The 21565-nt window shown below is 31.3% G+C and overlaps 1 protein-coding gene across 1 annotated transcript in view; it reads right to left on the bottom strand.

The window, feature by feature from the left end:
- LOC145322233 (uncharacterized) overlaps positions 1-18193 on the bottom strand; it is an 18280-nt gene extending 87 nt beyond the window's left edge. The window contains exons 1-18 of the mRNA XM_080164095.1: positions 18077-18193; positions 17518-17616; positions 16797-16843; positions 7239-7320; positions 6700-6750; positions 6405-6461; positions 5941-6042; positions 5574-5621; positions 5243-5294; positions 5089-5174; positions 4663-4732; positions 3763-3824; positions 2192-2253; positions 1915-1979; positions 1597-1642; positions 1040-1095; positions 776-865; positions 1-351 (exon numbers count right to left, since the gene is read on the bottom strand). The exon at positions 1-351 is cut by the window's left edge and continues 87 nt beyond it. Of these exons, the coding sequence (XP_080020221.1) occupies positions 324-351; positions 776-865; positions 1040-1095; positions 1597-1642; positions 1915-1979; positions 2192-2253; positions 3763-3824; positions 4663-4732; positions 5089-5174; positions 5243-5294; positions 5574-5621; positions 5941-6042; positions 6405-6461; positions 6700-6750; positions 7239-7320; positions 16797-16843; positions 17518-17616; positions 18077-18128 (1155 nt within the window). The 5' untranslated portion in view covers positions 18129-18193 and the 3' untranslated portion in view covers positions 1-323. The remainder of the gene's footprint in view (positions 352-775; positions 866-1039; positions 1096-1596; positions 1643-1914; positions 1980-2191; positions 2254-3762; positions 3825-4662; positions 4733-5088; positions 5175-5242; positions 5295-5573; positions 5622-5940; positions 6043-6404; positions 6462-6699; positions 6751-7238; positions 7321-16796; positions 16844-17517; positions 17617-18076) is intronic.
- Positions 18194-21565: the final 3372 nt, after the last annotated feature.

Here is a 21565-nt window from a genome sequence, read left to right as displayed (position 1 = left end):
TGCAGCTATTGAATACAAACGTCTTATTTATAATATTTTTTTTTAGCGGAGGGGACAGCAGAAAGTGTCACGTGTGACGTTATAAAAATACGTCTATTATCCATTTCTTTTTAGCGGGTTCCTTTCCCACTCCTCCCCTAATCCATCCTTTTTAAACGTATTTTATGACGTCACACATGACACTTTCCGTAATCCCATAGCGGAGCTACTCTATAATTTGAAATGTCCGTTCGTCCGACATTTATTGAGTATTTGTTTAATTGAATTTAATATATTTTTGATCATTGATGAATGCTTCTTAGAATTTTCTTTGTTAGAACTACTCAAGCTTCCTCGGGTATATTGTTATTTCTGAAAGAAAATATAAAGGGTAATAGAGAATCCTTTATGCTTAGAGTCTGTGTGTCACTATACTTATAGAAGCAAAGCTACTCTATATGTGTACTTTCTGTCCTTTTATTAACTCTAAATAAGTTGGCCCACCTTTTATACTAACCCTTCAACATACAAAAAACCATTAGTAAAAATTATGGTAAACAATGCTGTTTACCCTTAAAGATTTAAACTGTTGGAAAATTATTGAAATATGTTTTAACCCGGATATGACGAGCAAAACACTGTTACTGAAAAAGTTAAAGATAAACGAAAATATTTTGTATGATAATTATTTTGTTTTTAGTTCTAAGTTTTCTTAACATCGATGTAAATCATTCAATATAAATCAACACTTTGGACCAAAAATTATCATTGTTATAGAAGATATAAATAATCTTACTTTGATTTATTGAACTCTGATTCCATAAGTTTCTGTCCTATTTTTGATAGGATGAAGAACAAAATAAATCCTCCAATTAAGATGGCACCACTAAAAAAGATAACATTAAAATCAAATAAAATCACATAAAAAGGTATAAATAAAAAAATGGGTATGGGTTGGTCCGTACCTACTTCCGTATATTGTAACAGATGGCTCTTGCACGGTAACAGCTTTTTAAATGAAATGAAGTATTAAAATGTTTATAATGATAATTATACTTACCAGACAAGACCTAGAACCAGGTCAATTTTATCACTAAGAACAACAAACGCTGATATCTAAAACAAGACCAAAATAGTTCGAAGTATAAAATACATATATAGAAGAAATCAATAAAGTAAAAAAACATTAACACATCAGAGACAAGAAAATGTTTAATTATGATAAATTTATCATTTACATTAACTATTTTGTAGTAGTATGTGTTAATTATCTAAATATTTGAGGGAAATACTTACTAAACACTTTAGCTACATACAAACTTAGATTTTAGTAGCAGTGTTACTAAAATTATTGTGATAAAATATAAACTTGTTTTACCTAGTTAGAAGGTAGCTACTCTAAAAAAAGAATGGCTACCCCCCTCCTAGCCTCAATCGCACTTCTACTTTAATTTTTAGTTTTGAAAAAACCTTCCTTAGAACTTATAGAAACGTCACTTTAAAGAAGAACTATAGGTTCTGCGGTTATCGATGTTCTTTGCTACATACACTCTGACATGTACACAGAAAGACAGACATCCTATTACTTTTATATTTTTTTATACAAGGATAAATTACCAGAGCTATAGTATCAAGAATGTAGACCATCCATGCCAAAACTTGCCTAAAACAAATAAAATTTCTTAAAGTTGTGTAATAAAAAGTGAAATATCTTGTTAGGTATTTTATAGTAACGAAGCACCTGATCAATAAGGCCATTTAGTTCGCACAATGCCACAAGAATTAGACTATTCGCATTAGTTTGTGGATGTAATATCTTCAGGTAGTAACAATAACTTTGCAAAGCACAAACAGTTGTAAGGATTACTGGCAAGATTGACAGTCTAATATATTAATATAACCTAGTTACAGAGTAGCTGATCTAAAAAATGTTACCTATGAAAATGACTGGCAATTATAGAACCAAGGGGGGCAAATATTACTACCACGGGTATACACACCTAAAATTTAAAATAAAAATCTCTAAAATTTGTAATGAAGTACTGGTCAGATGCTTCCCTGCCAAACACTTAAAGTTTCCTTGTACCATAGACAACAAAATTATACCTAATATTTCAAAACTTGATTCTTTCTAAAAAAAAAGCTTGGACATCCTTTGGTTGATATATGTCCTTGATTCTGAGATAAGTAAAAATATGTGGGCTATTATAACCTGGAAATATCCCCAAGCATCAGCTTCAACCCCGGACATCTGTACTTCTCGCCAGTAAAATCCTTAACAGTAAATCAATATATGTATTGTACAATTACATAGATTTCAATTAATGTCTATTTTTTTCTGCATGTCTATCCATGATAATGTCAACATTTCATCTATCTATCTATTTATACAACTATCCATCCATCCATCGATCCATATATGTATCCATCCATCTATATATCCATCTATCTATCCACACATCAATTTATTAACCTATCTATTAGTCTATTCATCAATTTATCTATCCATCCATCTATCTATCCATCCATCTATCTATCCATTCCATCAATTTATCTATCCATCCATCTATCTATCCATTTATCAATTTATCTATCCATCTATCTATTTATCTTTCTATTCATCTATCTATCCATCTATCTATCCACACATCAATTTATCAACCTATCCATTTAACTATCTATTAATCTATCCATCAATTTATCTATCCATCTATCTATCCATCTATCTATCCATATATCTATCCATCTATCTATCCATCTATCTATCCATCTTTCTATCCATCTATCTAGCCATCTATCTATTCATCTTTCTATTCATCTATCTATCCATCTATTTATCCATCTATCTATCCACACATCAATTTATCAACCTATCCATTTAACTATCTATTAATCTATCCATCAATTTATCTATCCATCTATCTATCCATCTATCTATCCATATATCTATCCATCTATCTATCCATCTATCTATCCATCTATCTATCCATCTATCTATTCATCTATCTATCCATCTATCTATCCATCTATCTATCCATCTATCTATCCATCTATCTATCCATCTATCTATCCATCTTTCTATTCATCTATCTATCCATCTATCTATCCATCTATCTATCCATCTATCTATCCATCTATCTATCCATCCTTCTATTCATCTATCTATCCATCTATCTATCCATCTATTTATCCATCTTTCTATTCATCTATCTATCCATCTATCTATCCACACATCAATTTATCAACCTATCCATTTAACTATCTATTAATCTATCCATCAATTTATCTATCCATCTATCTATCCATCTATCTATCCATATATCTATCCATCTATCTATCCATCTATCTATCAATCTTTCTATTCATCTATCTATCCATCTATCTATCCATCTTTCTATTCATCTATCTAGCCATCTATCTATCCACACATCAATTTATCAACCTATCCATTTAACTATCTATTAATCTATCCATCAATTTATCTACCAATCTATCTATCCATCTATCTATCCATATATCTATCCATCTATCTATCCATCTATCTATCCATCTATCTATCCATCTATCTATCCATCTTTCTATTCATCTATCTATCCATCTATCTATCCATCTATCTATCCACACATCAATTTATCAACCTATCTATTTAACTATCTATTAATCTATCCATCAATTTATCTATCCATCTATTTATCTATCCATCCATCTATCTATCTATTTATCAATTTATCTATCCATCCATGTTTCTATCTATCCATCTATTTATTTATCTTTTTCTCTAACCTAAACACGTGTTGATAGCCATTAGAACAATGGAGGTGGGAGTAGCTACTTTCTCACTAACTCTAAAGTAATTTTTTTTATTAAAATTCTTTTGTAAGTTGACAATAAGTTTAAATATTATTTATATTTGATTTTATACAAAGAAAACTATTCATCCTTGACTTTAACAAGAACGTGGTTGTTCATAATTAATGTCTTTAACTACAAAAAATACAAAACTTAAATTAATGTATAATTTAATACTTTGTTAGATAATGGTACTTGCTTTATAGTTTTTGATTAATCAAGGAAAATTAAGTTTCATTTTTTATGTGTTTAATCTTTAAGAGGAATGAATGAAAATTAACTTACAAAATTACTTAACTCATAAAAATAAATTTCTTAAATGTTAATTATCAACAGTAACAAATGTTTTTAATTATGTTTGATAAAAATAAATAATAGAAATTTAACATTAATTACATTTTAATTAAAACAATGCTAATTTAATTACATTTTTAACCGTGAAAAAAAAATCATTGAATTTTTTTGTTGTTGACGATTTCTTATCAAGAATATACATCAACTTAGTAATCTAATCATTTTCATTTTTGTAATTTCAGTGGTTCCTATATCTGAACGTCCATTGGACTGCCGACCGTCTATATCAACTAAAGATTACTATTAGACTAAAAAAAAATCGTAATTTATGTTTTACAGTATTAACGCAGTCATGATCATATCAAGACACTGAAAGATTTTCTATTTTATTTTATCACTGTATCAAAGTTTATCGTTCTTAATTCTCTGCAAGCGGCAACGTCACTAGAGGCACACAGACATTCTGTTACTTTTGTGAAATGATAATATTTTGTTTTAGCTAGTATTAAGCTGGTTGGGTTGAATAAAAATTCTTCTAACCTGAAAAGAAGAGTGAGAATTGAAAAAGAACAGATATCAACTCCACTCCCAGCTATACCAGTAAATATTCCTAGAATATCAAGATTTAAAGATAATACCTACATATATCTACTCTATAACTTTTGTTATCGAGTTTAAAAGTAAAGGGACATTAATGACGACTGAATTAAGTTTTGTAAAAATGGTGTCAAAGAAAATACAGACATTTGACTGCATAACCTTTGTCTGTATGAGCTCTTATTGTGCATGGCAATATGTTGCTAAGGCTATTGGATAAATTATTATCTCTGTCCACCGTAATACATATATACGTCGTACAAAACAGCATGATTACCAACTTTTAGGCATAAACCTACCTTACAACTAGAATACACGTTACACTTTAGCTTTATTTGCAGATGTTTAAGAATAAGACTCTAAAATTACCTCCAAAAAAACCTGCAATGGTAAGAGTAGCGGCCTGCCATAAACCAAAACTTTGAATTTCATCAAATGTTTTTCTCTTATGTTCTCTGAAATATAATAATCAAATAACAAATAACAGATCTGAGTTCTGAATGGAGAAGCTGGAGCTACTTACCTATTTAGAAGAAACAAAGCGAAGGCAAAGCTGAACCAAATTGTAACAAAACCTATTTTTTAATAGATAAAACTTTTGCTGATTTTTAGCTTTACTTTCTGATGAGAAAGCCTAAAATGTCACTTGTGACGTCATAAAAACCCATCTCTTTTTGGGGGGTTTCCTTTCCCACTTCTCCTCTCATCCTTTTTTTTTAGACATATTTTTGATGACGTCACACGTGACATTCTCTTACTGATCTTTAGTTCATTTTTTGTTTGTTAGATTTTTAAAAGATCATTCGAATAGCGAAAAAGCGGAAGTCTAAAAATTAAAAGTTTTTATTCTTTGCCTAATTTCTTTTGAACAGGAGTAAGCAGTTCATCAATTACTTCCAGACCTAAACAAAAATTTAGTCAATATTCAAAAATTTAAAAAGTTCTATGACAAATGTTTATTTCTGGAATATCTTCTATAATGAAGAGCTTAATCAAAATTCAATATCTGCTCATTAAAGTAAAGAATACACTGAGGTCATAAAACAGTCTAGTTATAATAAACAAACGTTTCTCATTTATTAGTTTTCTAACCTTAAACAATAAGGCACATTTTTTTTATACCATAACATAATAATAAGATAACATAATATCTGAAGAAAACTTCAATAACAGAAGGAAGTTTGTGAAACTTTTTAGGACATAATCTGCATGTAAACCTACCTAAAATAAGTCCCAGAAAAGCACCAAGACTGCAGAAAATGACAGATCTGTATTCTAACTTGATTTTCATCCACAATATGGTAAACATGGCTGCCAACATTCCTAAATATTTATGATTTAAATAAATCAAAGAGCACAGATACTCTATGAGTAAGCAAATTATATAATTTCTATCCAGTAAATTTCACTGCAGCAATTAAATTATTAACAACGCCTTTTAGTAACCAGGGGGGGAGAGGAGTGAGGATTCTGCCTCTAAACTTCTTGTTCTTGGTTATACTCTTGCAAAGTTAAAACATTAGTAAAACATTAGGATGTTTGTATATCTGCCTCTGTATTAAAACATCATGGACGTAGAATCTGACTTAGGTAATAAACAGCCTGAAACCATCCAATTACATTAAGCTTCAGCCAAAAAAAAAACAATTACTTTATAATATCGGATAAATGATAAACAATGTTACCTACAGATTGAATCATAAGAGAGAAATCTCTAGCTACCATAGGATTTACATCAAGAGCTAAAAATAAACAAAATAGTCATAAAAAAAATTAGTTCAAGATTAATAAATTTAAAATCTGCCTCTTTTTGTCCTCATTCCTAAATTGTCTCAAACAAAATAGAATCTTCATGCACGGTTTGAAGTCGATAGGACGAATGCCCAGTTTTGCCATGCTCTGCTTTCCTTGACGAAATATTGTCATGGTTTGTCTTAATTGATGTGCATTGCTTTGCTTAATTTGATCCAATATTTTCACCCAAAGTCATTACAGGAAAGGCAACAGCTCCACCTCCTTCACTTGTCATTCCTGAAATAATTATTTCAATAAACACTTGGAATATACAGTATTTTTCAGAACAATTATAGGTTGAAGGACGGACGACTGTTGGAAGTATAAATAAGTTATTTATAAAGTACCTGCGCTACTAAAAAGTAAAGAACAGAATTGATTTAAAGTCTTTAGTTTTAACAAATAAGGAGAGAAAGGTCATTATCTATTTTATTTTGTTGTTTATTTGTACATAAAAAAACGTACATAAATACTGGCGGCTGTGCTCCTAGCATCTAGGGACATGACACTGTCTATAAAGAAGTAAGAAGAGGGCAGAAATTAGCTTAAAACTATAACAAAGCTAAAGTATAAAAACCTATGTGTGAAGCTTAACTAAAAAGAAGAACTCAATCAGTTGTGTAGTTATCGAAAAGACAAAAAAATCTTTCTCCTTTATATTATAATGTTTTTATGTCAATGCTTCGACAACAAGTGTACGAAAGTCAACCAAAGTCAAAGTTTACCTGCAACTGTAGCCCCAAATATCATGGTTATTGTCATCAAATATCTTTCTGGAAACAGTGAAAAGTAGTCATAACGTCCAGCCTAAACAAAAATAATTTTAAAACCTTGTGGATAAACGTGAATAGTATTATAAACAACTTTCCGCGGATATAAAAATGTACAATTATATGATTGAAACCAGTTTTGTTAGCCCCGAGATGCCGAAGGCACGGGCTAACATACTGGTTTTAATATTATGGTTATTCATTTTTATATTCGTAGGAAAACTGGAAAAATACGATACGATACATTACTTTCAGTATTGATTAGAACCGGTTCTAATCCAGCGGATATTAATAGGTTTCGAAGGCTGGAAAATTTTTTCCTTATCTGGAGTGGTAGTGCATCTATATCATATCCCTGCTATATATTGACTTAATCTATAATACAAAGTAGCTTGATGTCTGTCCGTCTGTCTGTCCCTTAAAATCTCGGTAACCACTAAACCGATTGGATTCTACTCTTCAGGGTATATACCTATTGGTCCTGCGGTGGTTTTAAGCTATTTTCTTGGAGGGTGGGACACCCCAAACCCCCCCAAAAACAAAAAAATCCCCCCCCCATTTTTTTTTTACAAATTTTACGAATTTTACGAATTTTACGAATTTTTCGAATTTTACGAATTTTACGAATTTTACGAATTTTACGAATTTGGCGAATTTAATCGCAAAATGTTTTCCTGCTGGGTAGGTGCGAAAATTTGTGATCCGTTCTGCTGTGTAAGTAATAGAAGATGTAATTATACCTCTTGGGGCAAAGAGTATTTTATAAAGTAGGGTTATATAATAACAATATCTTTATGTCGATAATCTAACTTGCATTGTCCTATCTCTTTATTCTAGTAATAATTTCAACATAGTACATGACAAAATATACTTTTTAGTCAAAAAATATTATTTAATTTAAAAATAACAGATCACAGTGGGATCTTTTGAAAAAAATCGGGACATCCAAAAAATTCAAAATCGACTTTTATCTATCCTAGGAATTAATAATGGCTGTAAGTAGACAGCTAGAAAAGAAATTTTTAAAAAATATTAATTTTTGGCGGATTTATGCCATTTTTAAAAAAGGTAGTGAAAAATTTCTTTTCAGTTTTGATGATTTTCCAGATTTTTTTACACAATTTTTTCAAAGCAACAAAAAATACATTTATGTTCATCTTATGAAAAAAAAAATTATTGAGGTACTTTTGAGATACCTGTACCAATGTCTAATTAAAGAAAAAATTTTAAAAAATATTTTTTTGGTGGTGTAAATTGACATTTTGTGAGAAAATTTCACCAAAAATATTAAGATTTTTAACCCAAAAAATCAGTTTTCTCCATTTTACCGAAAAACGGACAGGAGGCCCCGGGTTTTGCAATAATAATATCAATATACAACATGTATTGTGTATAAAACAGTTTTCACAACCTGGGGCCTCTTGTCCGTTTTTGAGTAATTGAGCATTTTACATTGCATGGTTTGAACAATTTCGTTCTTGTCAATTTCAAATTTTCCCCCGTTAGAGGGGGAAGGAGTCATTTTAGAGCCCAAAGTCATCTCTGCAATATTTTCAAACTTTTTAAGGCGGATCTTTCTTTACTTCTGCATTATTTGCCTCCGGCGAACCGTTTCGCCGTTATTTGCCGCCGTTGGCGTGATTTTTAACGATTTTGCCGTTCTCGCGGTTTTAATGGACATTAAGGGATAAAGGAGTCGTTGAATAAAGATGACTTAAAAACACTTTTATTTTAGCAATTAAATTTGCTAAATTTCATGTGTTCTAAAAAAATTTGTAGTTCTAACTGGTTTTGGTCCAGCAGAAATTCAAATATGGGGATTAATTATAATATTGCAAAAACATTATATACGCATCAGAGAGAGTGAGAGAAATATACGTTTGAGAGAGAATATAATTTAAGTAATTATGCTTATATTCTTATACAAACTTTAAATGAAGATAGCTAGACTTAGAATAAAGGTATTAACACAAAATCAAAAGTGTTTTGAAAATTATGTTATTGTTGTTTATATCTGTAAAAAAAATATTTGAAAACATGCCTTATAAGTGTCCTATTTTACTTATACTGGACCTACCTAAAAATGCCGGGACTCGAAATGGGTGCACCTGACGCTATATTCTTGTTCACAAACATTGTTTGCATTGAAGAAATATTTACATAGACGTTGATTTTGTTAAAATATTCCTATCCTAACTAAAGTTATGAAGTTTTATAGATTATTTAAAAATAGGGTAGCTTCGCTCCTTCAAAACAGCAAGACGTACTTACCAAATGCACATTAGAAGTTAACAGAGGCAAAATTTAAGTTATTTCCGAGTTAAAGCAAAAGAAATTACATCATTTCTTCAAATACAAGCTTATTTATTGAAGTTTACTTTTGCCTACTCTTAATGTCCCGATATTTGTCAAAAGATCCCACTGTGCAGATTGTAGTAATTGAAGTTGAAATAAAGGAAATTCAGAAAATTCTCAATCTTAATTGAAAATGTCATTTTTAGTGTTGTATTGTTTTACGTAATGTTTTTAGATTTTGATTTGATAAATCATTTATCCTAAACAAGGATGGCGTAGCAGCTAGTAATTTCAATATAGTACATGGCAAGTTGTACTCTTTAGTAAAAAAATATTCAATTTAAAATATCAGATTGTAGTATTTGAAGTTGAAATAAAGAAAATTAAGAAAATTCTCAATCTTAATTGAAAATGTCATTTTTAGTGTTGTATTGTTTTATGTAATGTTTTTTAAATTTTAATTTGATAAATCATTTACCCTAAACAAGGAAAAAAATATTTACATAGAAGCAAAGCGTTTGTTTAGTAAAATGGCAAAATGGCTTAACTTTTGAGCATTGTTATATATTGCTATATTGTTTAATATTAGCCAAAGAGTCCTTATGAGATTAGCACTCTTTTTAAAGGCGAAGCTTTTCTATAATTATTAAATCTAAATATCTTGTGATATTTGCATGCCTAGGCATTGTTTCTGTTCTATAAATTTTTAAATACAACATACATAACGCAAAAAATTAGAGCTCACTTACCTTTAATTTATTTCTAAACTTTACAACATGAATTGAAAAAAGTTGGCATGAATTGAAAACAAAGTTTAAGATGTTAAAGTGCAAATTTATAATTCTGCTCTTAGATATAACTTTTATAGGCAGGCCAGGGGGCCGAGCGCTGCGGTCATGATTATTATTAACAGTTTAGGCTGTATTCCTTAAGTAAATGTTGCGAGGCTATTTTGTACTAGATGCTATTTTGATTGAGGCTAATTTGTATAAGATCCGACATTAATGTTAATATTATTAATTATCAGGTAAATTCTATGAATAAGGTTGTCCTTATTATGCAATGTTCAGAACAATCGTATTACCAAGGCAACCTAAAACGTTTTGACAAGGACAAAATTATTAGGCAATTGACAACAATACATTTATTTTTTTAGAAGAAAACTTAATCTAGTACTTTCAATTTACATTTCCAAAAGTTAATTACAAGGAACATAGATATCAGAAATACAAAAGTCCTTTAACATTTACCTAACTTGCATGGTTTCGAAACTTTTTACTTCAAAGTAAAATTATTTGTGGGTTATTAAAATTGGGGAAAAAATTAATGCTAAAAAAGGGCAATACATGAAAAATAGAGCGCTATATTTTTAGCCTGTGTTTAAACCTTTAATGTCATTGTTAGAATCCTCAATGTGGGCATTTAGATCTTTTCATGAAAATACCCTTTCTTGAATTTCATTCTTCTGCTAACCTAAAAAGTTACTTTAGGGGCCTAGAAATACATGTACAAAATTTCAGCTCTTTATCTCTACTGGCGACCTAGCGCCAGGCATGTAAAATATCAACAGATAACGGTAGCACGGCGGTTTTAACAATATCTCAGTAATGTGCAGGTTTTAAGCTCATCTGCATATTTCAATTTAAACACATAAGGCCAAAGATATTATATTCAAAAAAATCTTTTGTCAAAGTCTACTCTACACCTAGCGCCAGTCAGTTTTCTAAAATCATGCATTTTATACCTGTGAAAAATGAAAAGGCCTAAAAAGTATCTTTTTTTGTCCCTTTTTTCACTGTTTATAGTTACAACTTGATAAGACATTATTCTCAGTTAAAAAAAATTGGCGCTTCCAGCACCAAAACCGGCAAAAACAGGCAGTTAAACTTCTGTACCCCTACTTAACCCCCTAACAGAACCCCCCCTCTATCTCGGCTCCTGTTACAGATAGAGACTTAAAACTTTTTTCTGGTGGTTCATGTGTAATTTTAGAGAAAATTACTTTCTAGTCATAGCGGTCAGACCGCTCCTTATCCGCTTTTTAGCGGCCATCTGCTAAATATTAAAACTGCTGTAGAGCAGCCAATTTTAAAGCTAAGAAAACCAAATTTTATGACGAACTATTATTTTTTATAACAAAAAAATACCTTTTTGACCATCGCCGAAAAATGACAAATAACGGAAACCGCCAATTTTGGCGGTAAAATGGCGGTTGGTGGCGCTAAATAATATTTTTATCTGTTTATAGTTACAATTTATTAAGATATTATTCTCAGTTAAAAAAAAATTGGCGCTTCCAGCAACAAAACCGGCAAAAACAGGCAGTTAAACTTCTGTACCCCTACTTAACCCCCTAACAGACCCCCCCCCCCTCTATCTCGGCTCCTGTTACAGATAGAGACGTAAAACTTTTTTCTGGTAGTTCATGTTTATTTTTAGAGAAAATTACTTTTTCTAGTCATAGCGGTCAGACCGCTCCTTATCCGCTTTTTAGCAGCCAGCCGCTAAATATTAAAACTGCTGTAGAGCAGCCAATTTTAAAGCTAAGAAAACCAAATTTTACAACGAACTATTATTTTTTATAACAAAAAATACCTTTTCTGACCATCGCCATAAAACAACAATTAAAGGAAACCACCAATTTTGGCAGTAAAATGGCGGTTGGCGGCGTTAGTTAATATTTTTATCTGTTTATGATCACAATAAAAGAATACAAAAATTGGCTGATTAAGGTCCAGAAAGGGGCAACACAGTTAATTGTTGAAACTAATGTAATAGATTTTTATTTTAGTCAGATGCCAGACGCAGGCAATTAAATAAATTAACATTTAGAAATAGGAAAGAAAACAAAGTCATTCCTAATTAGGACAGAAGTCACTGGAAATTGATCAAATTGATCTAAGGAAGGCTACTTATGTCCTTCATCTAACAAAATCTAACTTAAGGGAGATGACTTATGTCCTTTGTCTGACAAATTCTTACATTAGGAAGGCTGCTTATGTCCTACATCTTGCAAAACTTAGCTTTTCTGTCCTTCACATAGCAAAACCTCACAAAACATAGCTTTTCTGTCCTTCACATAGCAAATTCTTGCAAAACATAGCAAATTCTTGCAAAACATAGCAAATTCTAGCAACACATGGCAAATTCTTGTTTTAAAAAAATTGGCTGCTCTACAGTAGTTTTAATATTTAGCGGCTGGCTGCTAAAAAGCGGATAAGAAGCGGTCTCACCGCTATGACTAGAAAAGTAATTTTCTCTAAAAATATACATGAACCACCAGAAAAAAGTTTTACGTCTCTATCTGTAACAGGAGCCGAGATAGAGGGGGGGGGGGTCTGTTAGGGGGTTAAGTAGGGGTACAGAAGTTTAACTGCCTGTTTTTGCCGGTTTTGGTGCTGGAAGCGCCAATTTTTTAAAAACTGAGAATAATGTCTTAATAAGTTGTAACTATAAACAGTGAAAAAAGGGACAAAAAAAGATACTTTTTAGGCCTTTTCAAAAGGCAGTTTTGAAATCCCGTTATTTCATAAAAAAATTTAAAATGCATAGAGAATGGCTTGGAAGGTGAATTTAGGTGTTCTGCATATTTCAACTTAAACACATAAGGCCTAAGATATGATATCCCAAAAATCTTTTGTCAAAGTCTACTCTACACCTAACGCTGGCGATTTCATTTTTCACAGGTATAAAATGCATGATTTTAGAAAACTGACTGGCGCTAGGTGTAGAGTAGACTTTGACAAAAGATTTTTTTGGATATAATATCTTTGGCCCTATGTGTTTAAATTGAAATATGCAGAAGAGCTTAAAACCTGCACATTACTGAGATATTGTTAAAACCGCCGTGCTACCGTTATCTGTTGATATTTTCATGCCTGGCGCTAGGTCGCCAGTAGAGATAAAGAGCTGAAATTTTGTACATGTATTTCTAGGCCCCTAAAGTAACTTTTTAGGTTAGCAGAAGAATGAAATTCGAGAATGGGATTTTCATGAAAAGATCAAGTGGGCATATTGCTAGATCCTTACTAAATTTAGAATCAATGTAATAGCAATATTGATAGATATTGTAAGAAAACTAACGGGACAAACATACGTGCAAACAGAGTGAGGAAAGCTAAACATTATAGATCATGTTTTGCATGTTAAAAATGCTGACCAACAAGAAATACTTGAAAGATTTTATCCAATCTATATCATTGTATACTTTCAATAAAAATGCGTAAAAATATAATGTAGTGCCTCTGAAATTGTTTTTACCGTCTTGTGTCTGCAAAAAATATGCAAGTAAATTTGCTAAAAAGATGAAATAAACATATTGAAATTACATAACACCTTAGATTTCAAAGGAAATACAAATAAAAAAAGGAGTTTAATAATGTTTAGAGAGAATAAGAGAGAGAGAGAGAGAGAGAGAGAGAGAGAGAGAGAGAGAGAGAGAGAGAGAGAGAGAGAGAGAGAGAGAGAGAGAGAGAGAGAGAGAGAGAGAGAGAGAGAGAGAGAGAGAAAGGAAAATGAACCTAAAATGACTCTACCCGAAGGGTTAAGACTTGCTCTGCCATTGGTTAGCTTAAAATTTGGGTCAGAACTTTGTACCTAAAATTCTAAGTTTAATTTTGATGGGTTGAGGAGATTAATTTATGAATCCCTGTATTTTCAGGTTCATGCTGTTGCAGTTGCAATGCAAATTTATAAAATCTGGTTAAAACCAGATTTTAGCCGCGAAGATTCCTTATAATTTAGGTGTAAGCACGGAAAAGGTTTTAGTAGCTACTCCATAACCCAAGGTACCCAAATTAATTACTATAGTTCAATAATCAATGATATCTTTGCAATATATAATTTACCCAGTTCTTCAGGATGTGTTTATCTATGACGGATAGCTCGGAAACAAAAAAAATAAGATATTACTATGTATGTATATCTAATTAAGAATGAAAAAAAGGCTTTTGCATATTAATCAATTTTGTGATTGATAAATAGCATACTTTTGTTAATCTATAATACAAAGTAGAATGCTGTCAGTCCGTATGTCTGTCTGTCCATCCTGTGGTGGTTTTAGGCTATTACCTTGGGGGATGAGACACTCCCAACCCCCTCAAAAAAATTTATACAGGGTGAGTCAGAAAAAACTGAGTTTTTCGATTTTCAGAAACAATCAGAAGGAATACAGAAAAAATAATTATATGTCCATGTTCTCTGTACAAAAGCACTTGCAAAAGGTGTTTTTCATTATCTCTAAAAATGCGGCCTCTATGATAGGTGTATGGTGTCAAAAAATGCCTTGTGTGAAAAATGTTGATAAAAAAAATTAAAATAACTCATCTATATTGTATAAAAAAATCTTAAAATTTCAATATTTATTTAGAAAAAGATCTAAGAAAAGTACTTTAATTAGTTTTAAAGGTGAAATGATTTTTGGCTCCTCACAAAAGCATTTTTAGAATACTGCAATTTGTCATTTTTTCTTATATTTCTTGATTGTGATGCATGTGGTTTAAAAGAATCTTCTATAATAAAGTAGCTTATTGTAAAAAGAAAAAAAAAACTTTTTATTTGACAAAAAAATCTCTCAAGATAAAAAAGTTATCAAGGTTTGAATTTTTAAAATAAAAATACCTTTTAGAAACTATCCTATTTAAATGAAGTTATTATGATGGATTATAACACACAAGTATAATTTGTCCAAAGGGGGCGGAGATTTTGGAGATAAAATCCAGTCTTGCACCAAATATAGAGGAAATTCAGGGGGAGGGGGGAGGAATTTAGGTAACAAGATGAAAAAATTCCGGTCATGAGGTATTAAATCTTAACAATAGATTACAACAAAATGTTTGATTTATAATGTGATAATTTAATTTAAATAAATTGTATTTTTAAGATGTTAAATATTTACAATCTGTTGAATAAAAATTTTAATAATCAAAAAATATATTTGTTTAACTTTTTAGAATGTTAGACATTTTTTATTATAAAAAGTACAAATGATAGCCGAAAAAGTCATCACACACACTTATTGAAGTCTTTATGCTCTAAAAAGCGCCGTTGTTTTCAGAGATATTCAAAAACACCTTTTCTAAGTTTAATGTATATTTTTATAGAGAACAAGAACCTATAATTGTTTTTTCCATATTCCTACTGGTTGCATCAGAAAATCGGAAAACTCAGTTTTTTCTGACTCACCCTGTATATTTAAAATTTTTTTTTAATTACCTCTTGGGGCAAAGCCCCTAGAGGCTAGTGGCGAATCCGATAGTATCCTTTTAAAGTATATTCTGTTACCAAAACACAATCTGTAACTTTTAATGTTCGTTTCAATGTTTGATTTGATGAACCCTTTTTTGATATCATTACCTTACAAGCAAAATATTTTTGTGTGTTCATATTTCATACCCATTTAATAAAGCAAAAATAATTTCACCTTGCTATAATTGAAACAAAGCATTTTACTTACAAAAAAAGAACACAATTAAAGTTCAATTTTTAAAGCAATTAATTATGGTTCTTTTATGGAAAATTTCTATTAAAATGATTTGCCACATTTTACATCCCTCTTTCTTTCTATCTCTCTCTCTCTCTCCCTCTCGCTCTCTGACTTTGTTCTACCCCACTCTTTCTTGACAAAAGAAAATTTCATTTATTTGTAGCGAAGGTACATAATAATTTTAATCGTTCGCCTGTCTGTACGTTCCTACCCAGCCCAAACTTTTTAAAAGCCAATAATAAAATGCTTATTTTTCTATGCAAGGCTAAAGAAACCCTAACTCCTAGGCTAGTCCAGGCTATTTAACTAATGGAGATTTTCAAAAGGTTATAAAAAACTCGTTATAGTTGAAATATTATTGATTCAAGAATAAAGTCATTCTTTTCCAATAACTTTAATGGCAGCTAGACGCCATCCTTATCCCTTAGAATCCTTGATCTTAGTCAATATAGAGTTGATGCACTCTATGAAAAATCTACATGGGGTCTAAAGGGATACGACAATGGCCGACTAATTGATGGTTATCCCCAATGCTAACTTAATACACAAAATATTCCTTCTGTAGATTACAATTAGTGGTTAAAACGTATGGACACTCAATTTAATAAACCACCCAAAATTCATTAAAACTCCCCAAAGTTGTTATCCAATGAATAAGAAAACGTTATTATAAAACTTTGGGGACTTGTGAAATAAACAGCCCATTGTCCCTTCCTTTCATCTAAAATATGTACCTGTAGCCACCAAAACAGTTGTACTGTCACCAAAGGAATCATTATACCTAGAATAAATGAATAAAATATTTCCCAGTATGGCTTCGAAACAGATTAGTACCCGCTAGATATGTACCGGTTCTCAACCATACTGAAAAACCATGTATAGTATCGCATTACAGGCAATTGTCCAAAAATTTACTAACCTTATACAGTTCTTCTTGATATTTGACTAGTAGCTTTAAGTGAAAGGAGCATTCGTTTCAAATTTACTAACCTACAATTTGTCTATGTTTGACTTGTGGTAATTGAGTAAAAGGTGCATCCGTGTCAAATTTACTAACCAACAATTCTTCTATGTTTGGCTTGTAGTTTTTTAGTTTTCATCCGAGTCAAATATACTTTTTAAAAAATTTTTCTTTATTTGATTAGTAGTTTATGTAAAAAAGGAGCATCCGTGTCAAATTTACTAACCTACAATTCTTCTATGTTTCACGTGAGGTTTTTTAGTAAAAGGAGCGTCCGTGTCAAATTTAGTAACCTACTATTCTTCTATGTTTGACTAGTAGTTTTTGGTAAAAGAAACATCCGAGACAAATTTACTAACCTACAATTCTTCTAGATATTTGACTGGTAGATTTTGAGTAAAAGGAGCGCCCGTGTCAAATTTACGTACCTACAACTCTTCTATGTTTCACGTGAGGTTTTGAGTAAAAGGAGCGTCCGTGTCAAATTTACATACCTACAATTCTTCTATGTTTGACAAGTAGTTTTTGAGTGAAAGGAGCATCTTCTGGTAAATTTTCTATCGCTTCTACTTGTTTCTGGTCCAATTTTTGACCTAAAAGAATAAAAATGATTCAGCCAGTAATTTGCGAAGTTATAAAAATAATATGATAATTTTTTAAGCAAAGCTTTTCTACTCTTATTATCGGTCCATATGTCTGTGGAACATATATCTGATTATGAATTTAGGCATGTAAGAACAATCTTATCGATTTTAAACTTTGCGTGATGATTCTGGAAGCAATAAGTCATAATTTAGAAAAGTAACATCTTATGACGTAACAAAAAAAATTAGCCAATGAGAGGCCATTATTGACCAATGGTAAGATTAATAGTGGCCTCTCATTGGCTATTTTTTTTTGTTACGTCATAATCAGTCAGACACTTTTACTGTGTTCTTAATTTTGATTTTAAAATCAACTTTACACCTGACACATAAGGCAAACTCTATGACCTGACATTATCCTAATTTAATGATTCCTAGAATGATTGGGCAAAGCTACAATAAAAATTACCTTCTAGAAAGTATTTTTTCCCAAATCTTTTTATATTTTCAAGCATTTTCATTTTCAAGTCTTTTTGCTCCGACCACCTAATTAAATAATCTGAAATAAACTGTAATTTGAACTTAGTATGAGAAAGCTTTTATAACACACTAAAACAAGGACATTAATAAGCACAGTAACAACAAGTAAACTGTTTTACAGTACTACATATAGATATTGTTATTGTTAGTTAAAGAAGGGAAAGATACTTCAACACAGACGACCAAGGGGGAGAGGTGTAAAATTGTAAAACAACCCCAAAACTTGAAATACCTCTCCTATCCCCCCCCCCCAAAAAAAAAGAGCTTGAACGTACATATATACATTTTTAATTATGAATTGAGAAAGACTAAACTACATAACTTTTGTGTCACTTTTGAGGTAGACAATTCCCTTTTCTCCCATCTCTTTTAAAGAGATTTTCTTCCCCCCTTCCCTTTTTCTTTTCCCTTTATATAACGTCATATAGGAATCGTCTTCCTCAAAAGTGACACAAAAGTTATGCAGTTTGGTATTTCTCCGATGAATTCAGTTATTATAAAAATATAATTACAAAAAATATAAAAAACAGTTTATTTGGAATCCAAGTCAGAATGAAGCTATGTTGGAAGGCGGACAATCTCTAAAAGCGAATAGCCGTGCTTGTAATTAAAGATTAGCTCATAACTACCACTTTTGAATCCCGTTAGATTTGCTGTGAAATGGGCGTTTGTATGTTTTATTACAAAACCTTTACATATATACATGAATACTACCCCGTCCCGGATTTTAAAAAAAATTGTTAAAATTTTTGCCCCCAGCCAAAATATGGTTGATTTATGCATAAAAATGACCCATGCAAAATATTTTTTCTGTAATGCAAAAATTAAGACGGTACAAGCACTGCAAAGTTTTTAAAATCTGCAAAAAACCCTGTTTTTATGGCTTTTTTGGGGCTTTTGTACCATCCCAATTTTAAAGATTTTTACAAAATTTCAATTCGAGTGTGTTGATATATACCTGAAATTTACCAAAAAAAATGGGGGCAGTCTCAATTATAACATATGAAGGTGTAGCAAGTAATATTCCAAATACAAAATTGTCAAATTGCATACATATATAATAGGATCGGGCTGGATACTTTTTTGGACGGATACTGGATATCTGGCTGATTTATAATGCCGGATATCCGGCAAATATATGTTAATTGGCCGGATATCCAGTTATTTGACCGGATATCCGGTTATTTGGCCGGATATCCGGTTATTTGGCCGGATATCCGGTTATTCGGCCAGATATCCGGTTATTCGGCCGATGTTCTTTTATTCGGCCAGATATCCGGTAATTTGCCATATAACGATTATCTGTCATTAGAAATCAACCGGATATCAGGTATCCAGCCAAAAAAGTATCGGCCCAACCCTATTATATATGTATGCAATTGTTTCTTCTTTACAGTAAAGTTTCTGATAGATCCAGGGAATAATTCAGTTATTACCACTTAAATAAAATTAGAGGATCGACCCTTCTCTCAGGTGCCCAAGAGTCCTTTAGGAGCGTTACCGCTAGAAAGTAATATGGAGAAGCTCTTCTTGTAAAAATTAGATAATTTTTAACATTATCTTTTTATGTGTCATTATTCATTGTTTATCTCTGTTAATTTTGTATTGACTTAATGAAAAAAGATGTCTCAGCTTATAAAAGATGTTCGGTGCTTTCCCTCAAAGTGTCTTTTAAACACTGACAACCCCTCCCTCCTTATATTAACTTGCAAGGGTCCCTGGTACCCAATATTAACTATCCTAACCTACCTTATATAATTAAGAAACAAACTAGAAAGTATCCCTTCCTTTTTTCAAGGTCGGTAGATGGGGGGGAGGGGTATGTGCTCGACTTGGCACTTGCGAAACTGGCAATAATTTGCATTAAACTCACGTCTTTAATATATCAAAAACTAAAGCTATAAAGCAGAAGTACCGATTGCAGAGTTGCTACACTTTCTAAACCCTTATTGTTACAGGAATCATCAACCAAAGTTTTCAATCAAAAAATTTCAACTTGTTTAGATTAAATAAAAGAGCTAACCTTTACAGAGTTCATTCATACTCATATTATAGAAAAGATTTGCATTTAATAAGTATCAGAAATAGATTGGACAAAATAGGCTATTTAATACACTAGTCCTAAAAGTTTGAAAATAACCTTTTCTTATTCGTTGACTTAATAACTTTGGGGACTTTCAATAAATTTTGATGGATTGGTTTATTAATTTGAGTGTTCAATCGTTTCTACCACTAATTTTAATCTACAGAAGGGTTAATTTGGTGTATTATTAGTGGGGATGTACATCCATTCATTAGCCATAGTCTTATCCCTTAGATACTTCAGTAACATGTTATTTCTTGTTATGTAATAAAAATGAAAGTGTTATTATTAGACTTTGGGTACAGGGATCTAGAGGAATAAGACAATGGCTTTTTAATTTATTTGTATATCCCATGATGATACACAAACTGACCCTTTTTTGTTGAAAACATAGTGGTTGAAACGTTTGATCACTAAACCTAATGAACCAACCAATTAAAATTCAATAAAAGTCTCCAAAGTTGTTGAGCCAAGAAATAAAAAAAATGTTATTATAAACCTTCCGGGACTAGTGTATTAAACAGCCCAATGTCCCCTCCCTCCCTAGTTATTATTAGACTTGTGATAAACTCTTGTACAGTTCAGGGAGGGAGGGGATATTGAGCTGTTTATTAAATTAGTCCCCAAATTGTTATAATGGTGTTTTCTTACATTTGGGTTAAAACATTGGGGAAATTCAGTAAATTTTATTTGGTTGATTTATTAAGTTGAGTGTTTAAAAGTTTCAACTTCTAGTCTTAATCTACAGGAGCCCTTACTGTTGATCACAATAGGTGGTTGGAACATCTTATTAAACCAATTAAAATTTCAAACAATCTAAAAAGTTGTTGAGCAAACAAATGAAAAAGTTGTAAAACTTTGGGGACTAGTGTAATTAACAGCCCATTGTGCTCTGCCTCCCTAGTTATTATTAGACTTTTGGTACACTCTGGTATAATTCAGAGATGGAGGGGAAATTGGACTTTTTATTTCACTTGTCCCAAGAAGTTTTATAATTGTTTTTCTATATCATTAGGTTAACAAATTTTGAGAATTTTATTGAATTTTGATTAATTGGTTTATTAAGTTAAGTGTATAAACGTTTCAACCGCTAAGTTTAATCTACAGAAGGGATAGTTTTGTGTATCAAACAAATTTCATACTTATATAATAGAGATAGGCCGGATACCGGATATCTGGATGATTTAAAATGCAACATATTTGGTATCCGGCAAATTACCGGATATCCGGCCGAATAACCAGATATCCGGCCAAATTACCGGATATTTGCTAGATATCTGGCATTATAAATCAGCCAGATATCCAATATCCATCCAAAAAAGAATCCGGCCCAAC

The sequence above is a fragment of the Acartia tonsa genome, chromosome 6 (assembly GCF_053477335.1).
Source record: "Acartia tonsa isolate MP-2025a chromosome 6, ASM5347733v1, whole genome shotgun sequence".
NCBI lineage: Eukaryota > Metazoa > Arthropoda > Copepoda > Calanoida > Acartiidae > Acartia > Acartia tonsa.
The sequence above is the reverse complement of the archived record's forward strand: the minus strand, read 5'-3'. Positions and strand labels throughout refer to the sequence as shown.